Source organism: Ylistrum balloti, unplaced genomic scaffold (genome assembly GCF_031769215.1).
Source record: "Ylistrum balloti isolate Yb309-2 unplaced genomic scaffold, AGI_CSIRO_Ybal_v1 Utg369614, whole genome shotgun sequence".
NCBI lineage: Eukaryota > Metazoa > Mollusca > Bivalvia > Pectinida > Pectinidae > Ylistrum > Ylistrum balloti.
This window is the reverse complement of record NW_026781888.1, coordinates 1,049,300-1,069,633: the sequence shown is the minus strand read 5'-3', so window position 1 is coordinate 1,069,633 and position 20,334 is coordinate 1,049,300. Positions and strand designations below refer to the sequence as shown.

At 34.9% G+C, this 20,334-nt stretch overlaps 1 protein-coding gene across 2 annotated transcripts; it reads left to right on the top strand.

Annotated features, from left to right (window-relative positions):
• Positions 1-1,384: 1,384 nt before the first annotated feature.
• Positions 1,385-11,815, top strand: LOC132547697 (beta-secretase 1-like). 2 transcript variants are annotated; one of them, XM_060211502.1, is made up of 12 exons: positions 1,385-1,451; positions 2,377-2,709; positions 3,513-3,584; positions 3,654-3,670; positions 4,154-4,370; positions 5,400-5,537; positions 5,903-6,037; positions 6,858-6,959; positions 8,039-8,191; positions 9,970-10,054; positions 10,327-10,473; positions 11,482-11,815. In XM_060211502.1, exons 2-12 carry the CDS (start codon positions 2,473-2,475, stop codon positions 11,685-11,687), a joined length of 1,509 nt encoding a protein of 502 aa, XP_060067485.1. In that variant the 5' UTR covers positions 1,385-1,451; positions 2,377-2,472; the 3' UTR covers positions 11,688-11,815. The 2 variants fall into 2 exon arrangements, with proteins under 2 accessions (XP_060067485.1, XP_060067493.1); XM_060211510.1 differs by having other exon boundaries at positions 1,400-1,455.
• The last annotated feature ends 8,519 nt before the right edge of the window (positions 11,816-20,334 follow it).

Below are 20,334 nucleotides of genomic sequence, written 5' to 3'. Positions count from 1 at the left end.
TGGTTACATCCTGACTGGAGGAATCTGATGTGATGGATTGAATTGAGGTGAAAAGATGTTGTTTTAGCTAACCAAAACATATTGCCTTTCATTGTATTGTGATATGGATTGCACTATTTTGCCTGTACTATTTCAATCAATGACTTTCTATTTGCTAAGCAATCTACACTATCAAAGTAAAACAATTATCAAAGATCAACACAAATACAGCAATCATATTTACAGGAAAGCACACAAAATATTTATATATAATGCTTTTGAACAGTTTCATCTACACATAATTGTAAAAACATTTGATGTACAATGTATTAATAATTATCTTGAAAATAGGAGCTGATTCTGCACTGCCATCTGCTAACCAGTATGGTATATTGTTACACCCCTAGGACTGTACAATGATCAAAATTGAAAAAGCAGGTTGTTAAAGCCTTTGGACAATGTGTGGAGCTTAAAGTTGAAATAATGAATAAAATCTGATATAGAGGTGTGTCCAATAAAATTATATATCCAGTGACAATGATGCAGTACAGTATCTGCAACTTTATTTCCATTTCTTGGCAATATTGTGAAAATATCTATGTACAGAGAGCAATGATATTTAAATTCATATTTAAAAAAAAAACATACCTAGATTGTAAATAATTAAATTTTAATTAATTTCAAATTTACAAGAAAATTATATGTTAATACAACTTATTGAAAGTGGGTGGTTGGGTAGCAAGAAAATTAACACATGAAACTTTGTATTAGGTACACTTTGAAAACCTGTCATATCAGACGATGTCTGGTGAAGATCAATCTGCACTGATTTAGTAAAACCAAATTAATACTGCGACACCTTATTCTAAATACATTGGTGATATTTACTAAGCATTCACCGTTAAATCACGTGTGATCTGGTAAAAGAAAATAGTTCCGCGCGTTTTGCCCCCAAGTTTTTCTTAATGTCTTAAAAGTTTGAAAAGTGCTTCTAAGCAACCACATGCATTTGTTTAAAACTTACAAAATCTTCCGACATTGGAGCAAAGCATGGATAATTCATTTGAGAATAAAGGAAATAATAGTTAGGTGCTTACATAATCACGCTGGGTCTCAAGTCAAAGTATTTTCATATCAAAACATCGCCTTTGTGTTTCGTTATGTTTTGATTCACAGTGCAGCGTTCACGGTGTCGTCCATATTGTTTGCATGTTGCTACTTGGCGTCTTATTTGCATATTTGAAAATTTATTTGAGTTGACCCTCTAAAAAGTCAGAAAAGTTAAGGAATTTGATAAATATGAAAAATAAAGTTAAAACTTATTACAGATATATTTTTATCAAATTTTAAAGGAAAAGAATTAAATCTCAATGCAACGTGAGGTCATGACCTCAAACCGGATGTTTAGGTGACAGGTGCTTTTATCAAAACATCGTTATAAACAGGGTTTAATACGACTTTTTAAGGTGTTGGTAGGTAAGATACTAAATTTCCTTGCTAGAATAATGAAATATACATGAACGGAAAAGACATGTCAATATTAATTACAGTTTATTACATAGAAAATATAGTCAAGTACTAGCTTGGACATCACAATATGTCATTGATTTGAGAAACTACTAAACACAGGCTACCACCTAAGTATTTTTGTAGACGTAGGCACAGAGGTTTGAAGATATTTACCCCATGTTCTTAGGAGCACTGAAAACCTGAATATTTAAGGTTCAACCCTGTACAGTATGTAGGAATCTGGCGTATGCTGTTTTGGTGTATAATAGGGAAAATATCATGCATACGGTGTACCAAATGGTTGTCCTAGGACATATTTAGCGCCCAGCAGTTCATTAATCAATATGTCTTAATAATTCTTTTTGTATCATATACTTTACACCAATGTCTATTGACATGCAAAAATCGTTATGTTTGACCGATCAAAAATTATTGAATTACACCATTGAAGTTGATGCTGAGCATGCACAACTAACACTGTTATGTTTAAGATGTAGTAAGGTTTTTATATGATTAACCAGTGGTACCTGTCAACCCTGCTTGATAAGGCAAAAATAGAAGAGTTGGGAATTTGTACATATTTACCATGTAATGTAGGTGCAGAACATCACAAATTCCTCCTGTTTTCACCACAATATTAAAATCCTGGTTACTGTAACTAGGTGTCAACTGCAAATGTTTTATTTTACTTTTCTTTGTTATAACGATTCATCGTCAGAGTCCTGTAACACAATTACACCTTTTCAATGAATATACTTAATTCAAGATTCTGGTGAAAGTGATGTAGGTAATATGCCAATCATTTGATATATAGATAGTTTTGTGTATATTGTATATATTTTTACTACAGTATATTTGTCATTGATTTGTGATTTTATTGCTTTACAGGAAATATGTTGCTCCTTTCCAGCAGAACATGAGGTCAATGGATACAAGAACAGCCTATTGCTACAGTCTATGGAATAGAATGTGAAAAATCAGAAAATGTTTTTAAAATTTAGAATTTCTAAGTTAATCCCAATCATCTCTTTTGCTGTTGGTCTCCTTCTTCACGAGGTCCTGTCTGGAACGGTGATAAAGTTACCATTAAAGGAGGCTTCACCTCATCTAAATCACCAGCGAAGTAGACGTAGCTTATCACACTATCAGAATGGAAATCTGGAGGGAAAGCCTGGACAGGGATATTATGTGGAGGTTCTGATGGGCACTCCACCTCAACAGGTACACTTACATATTTATCAGACGTAGGATAGTAAATATTGGGTCAACTGAATGACTTACGATTCCATTGTGTATACATGTATTTAAAAACACCAGTGACCTACAGAATTTAGCATTGTATTCAAATACCCCGATAATGCTATGACCTACTTTATCAGCTATGAGTTGCTTTATTAAGTGATGACCTGGGTATTCTGGGATAATGCTATAAATGACTTTATTAAGTGTGAGTTGCTTTATTAAGTGACAACCTGGGTACTCTGGAATAATACTATGAGTGACTTTATTAAGTGGTGACCTGGGTATTCTGGGATAATGTTATGAGTTGCTTTATTAAGTGATGACCTGGGTATTCTGGGATAATGCTATGAGTTGCTTTATTAAGTGATGACCTGGGTATTCTGGGATAATGTATGAGTTGCTTTATTAAGTGATGACCTGGGTATTCTGGGATAATGCTATTAGTGACTTTATTAAGTGATGACCTGGGTATTCTGGGATAATGCTATGAGTTGCTTTATTAAGTGATGACCTGGGTATTCTGGGATAATGCTATGAGCGACTTTATTAAGTGATGACCTGGGTATTCTGGGATAATGCTATGAGTGACTTTATTAAGTGATGACCTGGGTATTCTGGGATGATGCTATGAGTTACTTTCTCATACCCACACCCACCCCCTACAATTAAAGTTAGGGAGAGGGCGTACTGAAATCAGCTTATCTGTCTGTTTAGTTCTAGTGAGGTGATGGTCTTGCTTTTCATGGTTGTGACCAATGATATATAAGTTTGTTTATTTTCAGTTGAATGTATTAATTGACACTGGCAGCAGTAACTTTGCTGTGGCTGCCAACCCAAATCCTGATATATCTTCTGTCAACGCTCAAATTGCCTTCATTCTTCAATCCAGTGACTTTTTCATCAATGGCTCAAACTGGCAGGGTTGGTTCCACAGAAATGAGTAAGTTGCTGTGATTTTCAATTACCTGCATTTCATAACATTATAATACCAAATCTAAGTCAGAGCACAAATTGATCCACCGATTTGGAGATGGCTTTGGAAGCCCAAACGAAATGTCCATTATGATTAATGCATGGGAAGTATTAGATATGATAACGCTATGCTTATTTGCTATTTCCATTGTTCTTTAGGAAAGCTGCTATGACAAGAAATAGGTCATTAAAAGAGTAAAAATGAAGTTTTTGACGCCATCCAACTTAATTATTCTATTTGACATAAGATCATTAACTGCACAGTTCATACAAAAACATATTTGAACTTTTTCTACAACTTGTCATTAACATAAAGTGTATTCTTAGAGTCAAATAGGATTGTATCTTTTTATCATTCTCTCTGTCACACAACGTTTTGTAAAGTAAAAATTGTAAAGGTAATAAATGTTTAAGCTTATGGTATGACAAGAAATGGTTTGATTTCGTACAGGTCAAGTACATACCAGGATGTAGGAACAGAGGTATATGTACCATACACACAGGGCAACTGGCGAGGTGTCCTGGCAACTGACTTTGTAGCTCTATCCTCCATGCCAAACTCTTCTGTCAACGCTCAAATTGCCTTCATTCTTCAATCCAGTGACTTTTTCATCAATGGCTCAAACTGGCAGGGTATTCTTGGCATGGGCTATGCTGCCATAGCACAGGTAAGTAGTTTTAGCACATAGAGTTTAAATTTTAGTCTTATGCTATTTTGTGTTGGTATCATGTAGAAACAGCCAAAGCATAGTTAGCTGCATAAGACTTTGCTCAAAGAAATATTTATTTATAAGAATTAATTTTACATATATTTATTGCAATGGCATGTCATATATTGAGATATATAACAATGGAAACCATAGATATAAAACTCTTTAGCATAGAAATGTCTGTTTCCTACCATATTTGACTGAAAAATCGGTCATGTGTTATAAAGGACAAATTCATTTCCATTTGATTTGGGATGCATGAAATTGTCACCTGGCCCAAAGGGTGAAGTTAGCTTATGGCATATCGCGGCATCCATCATTCAACCGTCAACGTTTTTCATACAAATCATCGCTACTAGTCATAAACCACTTAGAGTGTTTGAACCAAATTTGGACAAAAGCATCCCTAGAGAAGGTGAAACAAATTTTGTATAACTTGATGGGTCTTGGCCACAAGGGGCCTGCAGGGGAGGGACCAAAAGGTGAAATTTTAAAATCCTAAAGTCTGCTTCTCCTTAAGGGATGATAGATATTCCTCAAATTTGGTCAGAAGTATTCTTGGGTGAAAGAGAACAAATTTTGTGTAAGGATTGGTTCTCAGTGGCCTTAGGAGTGGGGCCATACCACTGGTGCCATCAATACAACTGTCACTGACAACTGGTGCTTTCAATGTAACTGTTACTGACCACTATTGCCATTGATACTGCTGTCACTGACCACTGGTGCCTTAAACTGTATCCTAATTTCCTTACTAAAGGGTATGGTAGAGGTTTGTCAAAAAGAATTATTAAGTTTTAGTATAAAACGGGGAGAATGTTTATTGCCCCAGGCGATATTTCACAACGATGGTATATTGCCCCACACAGCATTTTGCAATGACATTATTTTGCCCCATGTCATTTCAGAATGATCGGATATTGCCTCACAATAATGTCAGTCTGTGTTCCGGAGATGTTATACAATAATGATATTCTTTTATATTCACAGCCCGACAAATCAGTGGTGCCATTCTTCGACTCATTAGTAAGGAAGGCTGATGTGGATAACATATTTTCTATGCAGCTGTGTGGAACAGTGTATAGATCCAAAGACAACACCAAAGACACAGAGATGGGCGGTAGTCTGGTAAGGTTTGATGCAGGGATAAGTGATAAGGTTAGAGAAAGGTCTGTTTGGTTTGATCAGAGATGCTAAATTGTATATCTGTGTATATGTTGAGATCATATGGGGAGCCGAGGCTGCCTTCTATGGAGACAAGATGTTGTAATGTATATTTTGTGATAAGGTCTTAGGGGGAGGGACACCTCCCTCTACAGAGACTATGTTGTACTATCTGTTTTATGTGGTGACCAGATTTTAGGGAGAGTGGACACCTTCCTCTACAGAGACTATGTTGTACCATCTGTTTTATATTGTGACCAGATTTTAGGGGGAGGGACACCTTCCTCTACAGAGACTATGTTGTACCATCTGTTTTATATTGTGACCAGGTTTTAGGGGGAGTGGACACCTCCCTTTACAAAGGCGAGATGTTGTACACACCCATACATAAGGAATGGTATTATGAGGTGATCATTGTAGACGTAATGGTAGCTGGTATTAGCCTTCACATGGACTGTAAGGAGGTAGGTCACAGTTTAATCTTATTCTGTATGGTAAGAATTCTGTAGAAGTTTTAGCTCACTAGTAATGCTAAGGTAATGTGATTCCCTTTTATCATTAACTATCCATTACCATTGTTGTTTGACTAGATATGTTCAATACTTTTAAATTCAAAAATACATGTCCAACACGCTTCTAATTTGAAATACAATTATTATATAGAAGTGGCATTTTAGTGCAGAAAAGACTGATAATTGAATGATTTCTTTGATAATTTTTTCTGGTCAATTATTGTATAAATTGTGCTTAAAACTTTTGAGAATTACGTTTTAAAGGTTTCTATGTATGATTTTTTTGCCCATCATTGTTAGATGGTGGGTTATTCAAAATGCCCTTTGTGCATGGTCAACACATTTTCGGTCGTAGAAATTACAAGTCGTAGAATTTTTGTGTGTAAACTGCTTTTCGAATTACCAAGAGATTTAGATATAAATTCACGAAAAGAAAGTAATGGTCTGCAGGGAGAAAAGAGCAAATATTTGAATTAATTTAGTTATAAGGGTTCTGGGGTCAGATTTCTTTGGAAACGGAAATTAAGCATTCTACTTAATATTTTGTATACAGAAAGGATTGTATTATATAAAGTTACTTCTGACAAACTTTGTCATGTTGGAGTTATAATTACAAATTATGAAAAATTATTACAATGGATTTTACCCTTCTCACATTAAAGTTCAGAGTAGATGACCAACAAGTGATTAAGACCGTCTCATGGGACCTTTGTATGTATTTGATGAGGTCTACACATGTAAAGTATGACAATATTTACACATTTGATTTCAGTATAATTTTGGTAAGACAATTGTGGACAGTGGGACAACCAATCTTCGCCTTCCAATCAAAGTTTTCAATGCATTGGTCACAAAAGTTCAGGAACATTTAGTGGTGAGTTTTCCCTGTGATTGAAAACCATAGCAACTTCAAAATTGGTATGAAAATCGATAATGTCTTATAATTTGTAAGAATGTTTATTATTCGTAGGACTGTCCTTACCATTGGAACAGAACAAAATATCCAATTCAATGTGTTTTATTCTTCTTAGTATCAGACTGAAACACTTGAAATGTATAACAGGATTAATGTATTAGTGTAACCATGGATATCGCTGTAAAAAATGGTCCTATATACTGATAACCATGGTAATCACGTTAAATCAGTCTTATATACTGATAACCATGGTTATAACTGTTATCACTGTAAAACAGGTCCTATCACTGTTAACCCTGGAAATCACTGTAAAAACAGGTCCTTTATAACCATGGAAATTGCTGTATAAACAGATACTATATACTGATATCACTCACAATAACTGTAAAACAGGACCCTCATACTGGTTATCATTGTAAAATAGGACTTTTATACTGGTAGAACTGATAATCACTTTAAAAACATGTCCTGTGTACTTGTTATTGTAAAAACATGTCCTGTGTACTAGTTATTGTAAAAACATGTCCTGTGTACTTGTTATTGTAAAAACATGTCCTGTGTACTAGTTATTGTAAAAACATGTCCTGTGTACTTGTTATTGTAAAAACATGTCCTGTGTACTAGTTATTGTAAAAACATGTCCTATGTACTAGTTATTGTAAAAACATGTCCTGTGTACTTGTTATTGTAAAAACATGTCCTGTGTACTTGTTATTGTAAAAACATGTCCTGTGTACTAGTTATTGTAAAAACATGTCCTATGTACTAGTTATTGTAAAAACATGTCCTGTGTACTGGTAACTGATAAAAATATATGGATTTGAAAGCTTAGAATGTACTAATTTGTCTGTTACTGATGCTGCTGTTAGAGGAAAAATGTTGGTAATTCCTCCATTTTAGACATGTAAAACTGATTTAACAATAATTATAAGTAATCAAACAATGACCTTCAGATATTGATTGTAAAACTACATGTGATAGGCAGTTAATGTTGTTTTCATTGTCAGTTATAATAGCATTGTTTTGTCTTATTTCAGATGTCTGGGGCAATACCAGGAGAAAAATTTTGGGAGGGTGCTGACCATATTTGTTGGGAGGAGGGCAAAATACCTTACAACGACTTTCCATCCATCACCATCTCATTTCCTCAAACCAAAAACTCTTCTTTTAATCTCGTCATATCTCCACAGGTGATTCAACAATACATTATATTACTCATCAGTATTTCTAAAAGACAATGACATGACCATTTATTGTCCAATTTATCTATAGATTATGTAGTTACTCAGATGTCTAGCTGTAATATTAGAAATGATTATCGTAGTAGAAGGTGGCATGGCATTTTGTCATGTTTATTTCACTTTTTATCTACCGTGTCATGTTGTTGAAGACATACAAACACCTAAGGAAAGTTGTTGATTTAATTAAGGTTTCAATATGCAACATAATTTACTGATAGCTCAAGGACTTTCTACCTGAACTTTGTTGTCTTGATAATTAAGGTGAGGGGATAACAAAACTTAATATTAACAGGATTCAGGCTAGCTGTTTTATACTGATAAATATTTCAACAAAATTGTAGGGAGAAAAGTTACAACATGTAGACAGCATTCATACATGACATAAGATAAATCAGCTGTCAATGTATTTTATAAAAACATCTTATACTTTGAAATGATGTTAGCAAACATAGCTTGACACATGTGTATACGTTTTATACAAATACCATAGGTAACCACGATTCATCTTCAAACACTCAATTGCCTAAAATACTCAGAGAAGTTAGCGACATCAAAAGGTGTAAACGATGAATAAATAAGACCCAACACAGACTCTGCATACTGTTATTTCAACACTAACATCCACCAATACCCAACCAGACAAGTGCTCATGGCTTCTCAATTGTGATGTCCTGTAGGAAATTGAACAATTGAACAAAATGAATCCTGTCCTTTCTTAACGGTCGAAAATGAATTTTAAAATATAGACATTAAATTAACGAATATTTTTCAATGTTCCACACACTGTCTTTACGGATAGGAAATTTCCCATCTTGCTAGTTAATATCATGTTTTTAAACATTTTGTTCTGATTTTGGATAATATCAACCAGCTAGGATAGTTTTCATTAATATATAAATTAAAAATTTTATATACCCTTTTTCTTTTGTCCATAATTTTTGCATACCAGATAATCCTGAAAATTAGATATGGTACCTTAGCAAAATCTTTGATCTTCCCATCATAGAAAAAAAAATCCTATAGCCATGTAATGTTACATCTTCCCCATTTTGGACCTTTTTTCAGGAAAAATTGCAGTTTATATGCAGGTTTTTACGATAGCAAAATGAACCCTATATGATCTGTTTTATTTTTTGTTTCTGTGAATTTAACATTGTGCACCAGTATCTTTGATTTGATGGAATATGTATTGAAAATTTCAAATTTTCTATTGATATTCATATTCTTTTGAAGTGTTTGTTTTGGATGTGATGGGTTATATCCCATTTTAAGTCACAAATACTTATATTGGAACATGTTTATTCTTTCAGTAATTCTCGTGCTATGATTAGGATAGTTCTCAAAATATAATTTCGTCAGATCATTTTTTGGAACGGATCTACAAAATAAATTTGGCAAAAACATAACGGGATTGACACCAAAATGATTTTTGATAATCACAACTTTTGAGCTTGATCTCAAAAACAAGTTTATAAGTCTTCCCCAAAAGTAAATTCAATCAGTTCAGGAACAATAGAAAAATACTACATGTGAGAAAATATAGTGTTAATTAATGGTTTTCTGGTTAGGGGGCTAAAGGCATTGGTATTAGACCAAATTCATGCAATGAATTACTAAATAGACAAGATGAAAAGGGGAACAACATAATTTTTTTCTTTTCTAGAAAAAATTAGGTCGTCATCTATATTTGTATCCAATTTGAGGTCATTAGATTTTCCTCTTTCCAGCAATATATTCGACCTGTGGGTGAAGACAATGATGACACACCAGGTGTGGATTGCTTCAAATTTGCAGTAGCATCATCAACGTCAGGTAAATCTCGTTATTAGAAGTGTAGATGTTGAGTACAGAAGTTTTCAACGGGATGTTATATTTTTGTTTTCAGTTAAAATGCAAATCATGAGATAGGATAACATTGTCAAAAACTTTTTTGAAATTAAAAAAATGAAATATTGATAAAATGAAATGTTTGTTATAATTGTTACTTCAATAAATCTGCATTCAGATTTTTGGTTTTTTTTTTTTTGCTGGACTTGTACAACAATTACGACATATTTATTTAAATTTTTGTCCATTTAATACAGGTACTGTTCTTGGTGCTGTAGTAATGGAGGGGTTCTATGTTGTTTTTGACCGTGCTCACAAAAGAATTGGATTTGGGGAGTCCACTTGTCCTACTCGTGATAAAAATGCTGTGAAATCATCTATCAGCAAACCTAATAAATATACAGGTAAGTCTGTCAGCAGACCTAATAAATATACAGGTAAGTCTGTCACCAGACCTAATAGATATACAGGTAAGTCTGTCAGCAGACCTAATAAATATACAGGTAAGTCTGTCACCAGACCTAATAAATATACAGGTAAGTCTGTCAGCAGACCTAATAGATATACAGGTAAGTCTGTCAGCAGACCTAATAAATATACAGGTAAGTCTGTCACCAGACCTAATAAATATACAGGCAAGTCTGTCACCAGACCTAATAAATATATAGGTAAGTCTGTCACCAGACCTAATAAACATACAGGTAAGTCTGTCACCAGACCTAATAAACATACAGGTAAGTCTGTCACCAGACCTAATAAATATATAGGTAAGTCTGTCACCAGACCTAATAAACATACAGGTAAGTCTGTCACCAGACCTAATAAACATACAGGTAAGTCAGTCACCAGACCTAATAAATATACAGGTAAGTCTGTCACCAGACCTAATAAATATTAAGGTAAGTCTATCACCAGACCTAATAGGTATTTAGGTAACCAAACCTGTGGTGTGACACATCTTAATATTTGTATATTAAAAAATTCAGAGCGGTGTAAATTGGTAAATTTTTGAAAACGGTTGTTTTTTCACTTTGTTATAGTCTAAACATTGAGTACATCTACTGTTCACATCATATCATAGGCTAGTTCTATACATTCAAACATTGTGAATCATTAAAATACATGTTACCAGGATCTTTGTTACATGTTCATTATACAACTCTACACCAGGTGATAGCTATACATATCAACAGTGTCATCAGAAGGCAAGGCAGTTGTTTTGTACATGGTCAATACTATTAACAAAGCCTTGTTATTCCCTACAATGCTGACACTTGGGTTAGTTAGTGTGTTAGTTGGTAGCAAGAGTTAAAAAATGATTGTTGGAAGTTATAATGGCATTTTATTGGAGAAAGGGTAACAGTGTTTTAAGTTTATGACCTAAACATGTAAAATTGTCTTGGTGTTTCCAGGTAATGCTACAGACTGTGCCTATTTCAAGCCTGATGCAGAGGAGACGACCTTGACATTGGTGGCCTATATTATGGCAGGAATCTGTTGTGCATGTCTTATTCCTCTCATCGTCATGGTAATCCACTGGAATTGTCGACGTTGGAATTGTTATAGGCTTAAGCGCCAAAACTCTGACTCCGATGGCATTTTAGCTGATACAAGCTAACAAACAATACAAAGAGTTAAAGTAAATTGATGTAAGTGTTAGGTGAAAGAGAACTTGGAGTCTAATTTACCACTAGATACTGATGTTGCTGTAGTGTTAGGTGAAAGAGAACTTGGAGTCTAATTTACCACTAGATACTGATGTTGCTGTAGTGTTAGGTGAAAGAGAACTTGGAGTCTAATTTACCACTAGATACTGATGTTGCTGTAGTGTTGGGTGAAAGAGAACTTGGAGTCTAATTTACCACTAGATACTGATGTTGCTGTAGTGTTAGGTGAAAGAGAACTTGGAGTCTAATTTACCACTAGATACTGATGTTGCTGTAGTGTTAGGTGAAAGAGAACTTGGAGTCTAATTTACCACTAGATACTGATGTTGCTGTAGTGTTAGGTGAAAGAGAACTTGGAGTCTAATTTACCACTAGATACTGATGTTGCTGTAGTGTTAGGTGAAAGAGAACTTGGAGTCTAATTTACCACTAGATACTGATGTTGCTGTAGTGTTAGGTGAAAGAGAACTTGGAGTCTAATTTACCACTAGATACTGATGTTGCTGTAGTGTTGGGTGAAAGACAATTTGGGGTCTAATTTACCTTTACATACTGATGTTGCTGTAGTGTTGGGTGAAAGAGAACTCTGGGTCAAATTTACCACTAGATACTGATGTTGCTGTAGTGTTGGGTGAAAGATGACTCTGGGTCTAATTTACCTTTACATACTGATGTTGCTGTAGTGTTGGGTGAAAGAGAACTCTGGGTCAAATTTACCACTAGATACTGATGTTGCTGTAGTGTTGGGTGAAAGATGACTCTGGGTCTAATTTACCACTAGATACTGATGTTGCTGTAGTGTTGGGTGAAAGAGAACTTGGAGTCTAATTTACCACTAGATACTGATGTTGCTGTAGTGTTAGGTGAAAGAGAACTTGGAGTCTAATTTACCACTAGATACTGATGTTGCTGTAGTGTTAGGTGAAAGAGAACTTGGAGTCTAATTTACCACTAGATACTGATGTTGCTGTAGTGTTAGGTGAAAGAGAACTTGGAGTCTAATTTACCACTAGATACTGATGTTGCTGTAGTGTTAGGTGAAAGAGAACTTGGAGTCTAATTTACCACTAGATACTGATGTTGCTGTAGTGTTAGGTGAAAGAGAACTTGGAGTCTAATTTACCACTAGATACTGATGTTGCTGTAGTGTTAGGTGAAAGAGAACTTGGGAGTCTAATTTACCACTAGATACTGATGTTGCTGTAGTGTTGGGTGAAAGAGAACTTGGGAGTCTAATTTACCACTAGATACTGATGTTGCTGTAGTGTTAGGTGAAAGAGAACTTGGAGTCTAATTTACCACTAGATACTGATGTTGCTGTAGTGTTAGGTGAAAGAGAACTTGGAGTCTAATTTACCACTAGATACTGATGTTGCTGTAGTGTTGGGTGAAAGACACTCTGGGTCTAATTTACCACTAGATACTGATGTTGCTGTAGTGTTGGGTGAAAGACACTCTGGGTCTAATTTACCATTAGATACTGATGTTGCTGTAGTGTTGGGTGAAAGACACTCTGGGTCTAATTTACCAGTAGATACTGATGTTGCTGTAGTGTTGGGTGAAAGACAACTCTGGGTCTAATTTACCATTAGATACTGATGTTGCTGTAGTGTTGGGTGAAAGAGAACTCTGGGTCTAATTTACCACTAGATACTGATGTTGCTGTAGTGTTGGGTGAAAGACACTCTGGGTCTAATTTACCTTTACATACTGATGTTGCTGTAGTGTTGGGTGAAAGACACTCTGGGTCTAATTTACCATTAGATACTGATGTTGCTGTAGTGTTGGGTGAAAGACAACTCTGGGTCTAATTTACCACTAGATACTGATGTTGCTGTAGTGTTGGGTGAAAGACAACTCTGGGTCTAATTTACCATTAGATACTGATGTTGCTGTAGTGTTGGGTGAAAGACAACTCTGGGTCTAATTTACCACTAGATACTGATGTTGCTGTAGTGTTGGGTGAAAGACAACTCTGGGTCTAATTTACCACTAGTTACTGATGTTGCTGTAGTGTTGGGTGAAAGACAACTCTGGGTCTAATTTACCTTTACATACTGATGTTGCTGTAGTGTTGGGTGAAAGACACTCTGGGTCTAATTAATCACTACATACTGATGTTGCTGTAGTGTTGGGTGAAAGCCAACACTAGGTCTAATTTACCTTTACATACTGATGTTGCTGTAGTGTTGGGTGAAAGACAACTTGGGGTCTAATTTACCACTAAATACTGATGTTGCTGTAGTGTTGGGTGAAAGACAACTTGGGGTCTAATTTACCTTTACATACTGATGTTGCTGTAGTGTTGGGTGAAAGACACTCTGGGTCTACTTTGCCTCTAGATACTGATGTTGCTGTAGTGTTGGGTGAAAGACAACACTGGGTCTAATTTACCACTAGATACTGATGTTGCTGTAGTGTTGGGTGAAAGACAACTTGGGGTCTAATTTGCCTCTAAATACTGATGTTGCTGTAGTGTTGGGTGAAAGACACTCTGGGTCTAATTTACCACTAGATACTGATGTTGCTGTAGTGTTGGGTGAAAGACACTCTGGGTCTAATTTACCACTAGATACGGATGTTGCTGTAGTGTTGGGTGAAAGACACTCTGGGTCTAATTTACCACTAGATACTGATGTTGCTGTAGTGTTGGGTGAAAGACAACTTGGGGTCTAATTTGCCTCTAGATACTGATGTTGCTGTAGTGTTGGGTAAAAGAGAACTTGGAGTCTAATTTACCACTACATACCGACGTTTATGTGGTATGTGTTCGGTTATAGAGGTATAAGTTTGAATATTGTTTAACATTCTGTCTCTTTTCTTGGTAGGTGCAGAGATTAAAAGAATAACAGGTTGAATAATTCATGGTTTTCAGTGTTGCAGCCTCAACGTACATTGTCCGTCTGTCTAGCCTCAACTTCTTCTCAATAACTAATTGACCAAATACTTTGATATTTGGGTTATATATTCCTAGGATGAAGCTCAACAAAGTTTGTGAAAAGAAATGACCTTGACTTATATTCAAGGTCACAGGGGTCAGATTTGTTAAAAATCCTTAAACGACTTCTTCTCATGAACTAAAAAGCTCAGAGGCATGATATTTGGCTGGTATGCTTCTAGGAGCCAGCCTAACAAAGAATGCTAAAAAAAAAATGACCGACATATATTCAAGGTCACAGGGGTAAGATTTGCTGGTACATGCATACATATATATATATATACTACCAGGTGATCGTTACAGGCCCCTTGGGCCTCTTGCTTTTTGTGTTTGCTGTAGGTTTTTTTTATTTGTTTAATCACAATTTGTATTTCATAGCAAAACTTATCATTAAATGCTGGAATACAGTATGATAATATGGCAGTGTCTCCTTGTTTGGAATGAACTTTTGTGATTTTTCCTCCTGTAAAATAAATCTTTTTAAAGAAAATTTCATGGTCTCCCATTAGATATTATCCATATATGGTGAATATATTGATATATTTCACTTGTGTTTTTAACTTGTTAAATATACGACTGTTTTAACTGTCATGCTGGCTGAATGTGTATGACATTTAATTGAGAACCTTAAAATATCTGTTACATGTGTTCTGTGATAAAATTTCTGTGAAATTCCATGATTGTGCAAGTTTTACATACAATGAAGTTTTATGTTGATTATGCGAGAAAATTTGTTGGGGTTGTCACATTGACAGATATAAGTATTATTGTATCTACTTATTTGTTTATATTTATTTTGCTTTAAAGTTGATCAAATTTCTGTTGGATGTAGATTGGTGCTGGCATCAACCTCCTGGTGTATAACTGGTGTATGATAATACTACTTTTAATCATTTAGGCTTTTAAAGTAAAAACACAAGGACTGCTACTTGATAATGTCCAAAGTTTTCACAGTGTTTGTTAAACACCAGGGCTTGTACTTGGTAATGTCCAAAGTTTTCAGTGTTTGTTAAACACTTTGACTTGTACTTGGTAATGTCCAAAATGTTCAGTGTTTGTTAAACACTTTGACTTGTACTTGGTAATGTCCAAAGTGTTCACAGTGTTTGTTAAACACTTTTGACTTGTACTTGGTAATGTCCAAAATGTTCAGTGTTTGTTAAACACTTTGACTTGTACTTGGTAATGTCCAAAATGTTCACAGTGTTTGTTTAACACCAGGGCTTGTAACATGTATAAATATGTTTATTGGTCATAGATATTTTTGAATTTCTGAGGACAATCAAGATACTTATCATATAGGTAGACAAATATCTGAGATTTTTTTTAGATAAAATAGTACAGGAATTTTTTTAAAGTTCATTTTGGTGGTATATTTGAAAAAGAATGTACTTTTAATTACTAGATTAATACTTTTAATTACTAGTTAATAACTAGACCCGTATGCCAACTACACTGTGGAACTGTGACCAGCATAGACTACAAATGGTCTTTTGGCAAGTGTATATGTTATTATCCCATCTGTAAAGAAAAAAAGATGATCCGACTTTTATGAAAATTTAGGATTTCCTTTTTTTACAAAATGTCTGTTGCTAATTTTATGGTCAACTAACACAATACAGAACAATTTTTGAAACAAGATGACATCATGTTGCAATAAATGTGAAATTATTACAACTATCTCTTTGTTTTTAATTCTGCTGTCCGAAGGGTTAGTGATCATATATGGTGTTATATGCCATCAACATCTTCTACTTAATCTTTTCACAAAATTTAAGTAACCAAGATGTCCAAGGTTTTATTTTGCTGCTGGAGGTAATCTAAGATGGTCCGAGTTTTGTGTGCTAATCAATGTTGTTAGATAAGAGATATCTAAATTATGTGCACCCAAGGTACACATTGTCCGAATATCAGTAACATGAACATTGCTCAATTTTCATGGTCATATGGGTAAAATATGTGAAAAGCTGTTTTGGATCTAGCAGGATATTTAGCAATAGGTACCTGGTAAATGCAAACTTTCTTCATGGTCACAAGGGGATGGGGGGGGGGGGGGGGGTCAGATATGTTCAAAGGGGTCATTTTTGCTCAAAACACCTTTTTGTTTTTCGGAAAACCAGGGTATCTATACATCATTAATAATCATCCAGTGATAAAAGTCATCTGGGTTTGTTTTGGATGATGTCAACTGCCAGAGTCATTCGTGGTTGGGTTCTCCTCAAGGTAGTAGACCGCACAGTCTGCATGAGGCCTGTCACATGCCATTCCCTACAATTAGGATGAAGTGTCCAAGAACTGTCACAGACAGGGCATGTGGAGCAACACACCTTGACCACCAACACAGACCAATCTGTTCCTCTGCTTTCTGAAAAACTGAAACAGGCAGGGTACGCGACACCTTTCTTTTATCTCCATATAATATATTGACGCGTTACAGAGCTACCCCTTCCACACATAGCTTGAATTTTCCGTAACGCCGTTTCCTTTCCCTCCGCTTGGCTTCACCTGTTCTAACCATTTACTGTATATCGTAACGTTTATAAGAGCGTTGCTATTATAAGACTAGAACATGGAAATTATAATCAAATACTTCCCTTCTCATATTTGTTGCTGATATTTTTCGATGGGACAACAACCGGAAGCAGTATTCCATCGAGAAATATTCTCAAAAGAAGTGCAAAAATCGCGATTTTCAATTACATTTTGTAACAAGGAAAGTCCGTATATTTTCGTGTATTGATAAAGTAAATCTTAAATTGACTTTCCAGTATGCAGATATTAACATAGCCAATACATTTAGATCAATATCAATATACATCTTGCAAAGAATTTTCTGTTCAAACGTAAATTATTCTTTAAACTACAGCATGAAAGTTTGAAACCGATTGTATTACGTTAATATAAGGGAGGTAACTCTAACTGAAAAACGTACTAATGCTCCCTTTGTGTCTTGGTTCAGCCCATGGATACAAGTTAGCAAATGCTACGCTTTTTAAAGGTTTTGTCTTTTTTCATATGTATGTAGCCGGGTCAGTGCTACACACAGATGTAATGAAGAAAACAATCTCCTCCATTCCACAAATGAACGTTTATTTTACGACAAGAATAGGACAGAACAACATGATGAAGATGATTTAATGAAGAAGACGAAGGAGACCCTACAACAACGCAAATACAATATATAAGTGCCATGTACAATAAACGGGCCTGAAATATAAAATGGACATTGTGCTGTCTTTTAAATAAACACTTCCGTAACGGTTACCATTAACATTACAAGTCACAGATTTAATCGAAAACCATGATAATTATATAAATTAACATTACACTTTTACTTTTAACTGACATTATACCATAAGTACATACCCCATCAGTCCGACAGGGGTCTAGCAGCGACAAAACTCGCTCAAATACGAGTAGTTACCTGACGTACATTAGTTCTGTGGGGAAAAACAATCAAAATATATATAATGATACTAGATTAACAGCTTCTATAATAATTCCAAAATACTTAGGAATAGACTTGTTCTCAAAAATGGAGAACCACGCCCAAAATACTTTTAACAAAGTAAGGTCATTTATCTTTCTCAAATTACTAATTATTTGATTTGATATTAAACACTACACCTATAACTATTACCAATTCACCAATACTTTAGTTATATTTAAAATAATTTAACAATTCACTTACCTTGAAAGAGCACCGCTCGCCCAAAAATATGTCCGTATCTGATCAATATACATTTGTAGCAGTCAGTTCAGTTCGACTGTCCAGCTCAGTAATGACGATACAGGACGTACAAGTGCACGAACGAAATTTAATCACGTGACAAGATATTAACACGACAATACGACACAGGTGACAAACACCTATACACACGTGAACTAGACAAACCGGTAGTACAAGTATATATAAAAATAGGTGACATGTTACGTTGACGTACGTGAACATAGTTCTGCCGCTCCGGTTGTACTGTGAAAGTTTAATTACTGTAACAAACTTTATTAATTCAAAATAACAAAACCATATAAAATGTAATTTGCGACTAACATATTTACCATTATGAATGATAGAACGATCTCCTTTTCATTTTTTTTTTCAACTTTTCATGAAATGCAGGCTGAAGCAGTGTGAATACGACTGGCAACAGAGTCCGTTAAATAGAGTTACAAAAATAAAGAGTTGGAACGCTGATTTCAATGTCGTAAATATACACTGTTTGTGATATTATACTATTTCAGCAACGGAATTTTAATTTCGATGTAGCACATGTGTAAGACATGACCTGTATCGATGACTATTATAAACTTCTCATTCCAAGTTTTATCGCCGATCATGATGGAAAAGGGAATTCCGATTTATTATAAATTAATTTTAAGATATTTTATTTATACATATGATGTTATTAAAACAAAAACAAAAAAGTACTGCATATATAAACCAAAGTTATACAGCTTAAGACGAAACTCTATTACTAAATGTTATGACATCATGGCTTATGCCATCAATCCATTGTTAGAGCCTGAAGAACAAGAAGGAAGCACTGATGCTTAACATTAGTGTTTTTAATGTTATTTCTATTTTTAAATCTAGACAGCGTGTTTTTTCCTGTGATGCTGACAATGATGATTGAAGAAAGAAGACATTAATAGGAGGAACAACGTCACGAATGAATGTCATCGGATAGACTGTGGTTTGAATAAAATGGTAGCTGAACGGGGCGACTCTTCATATGAGACAAACATTAATCTGACCCAGAACATTATGATGTATTTATCAGCACCTATATCCCGGTCATCTTCCTATTACAGGTTTCGGCTTTATTAAAAGAAAAGAATTTCTTTTCATTGTAATCATTAAAAAAAAGTCAGCTCGGCACATAATACGGTTCGTTGTAGCAAAACATCTGCGATAAAACGACTGCAGTCTGCCCTGAAAGACTGCAGTAGACTTCCCCTCTCCCCAGCCCTCCCCGACTTCTTTTGCTCATATTTATGGGTATGTCAAACGTTAAAAGGACGACAATAAAACGTTGTAAATTGAAGTATCAGAAAAACTGAATGGATGATAGTATAGAGTTTTGAAATTTTCTTTCTATTAAAGGATGCGAGTTTGTGAGTAGGTCAGTTGATGTTTTTTACATGGCATGTTTTGACGGCACGTACGACCAAAGTAAAATACCAAACACACGAATATCGTAAATTTCACCCAACAGAAAAAATCTCATTCTTTACCTAGAAAAAATGATTTATGCGGAGATTGTAGTCGAACGAAAAATAAATATATATGTACAGCTACATCATGATATATTTTCTTTGTTGTCGCTGTATGTTACTGTTTTTCTTGACGTTCTTGCATCTTTTAAAATATGTTGACGATGTGCATGAAACAGATGTTTACTTTGTGCATGCTTGATGTTTATATTGCCAATGTGATCCTAATTGACTGCATAAAATACGTTGACTCGTGAGCCAGTGTCACTTTTCCTTCGTGTAGTAGTTGGTGGTTACCTTACTGACCAAGATAGAGTGGGCTTAAAATGAAGCGTCTTGTCGTTAGACACTGAAGACAGAAGAGAAGGATCAAACTCTCAGAATCTGTCATAAATGGTTAAATGAATGAATTCTGCCTTCTAAAATTTGCTATAACTTGTGGCCAT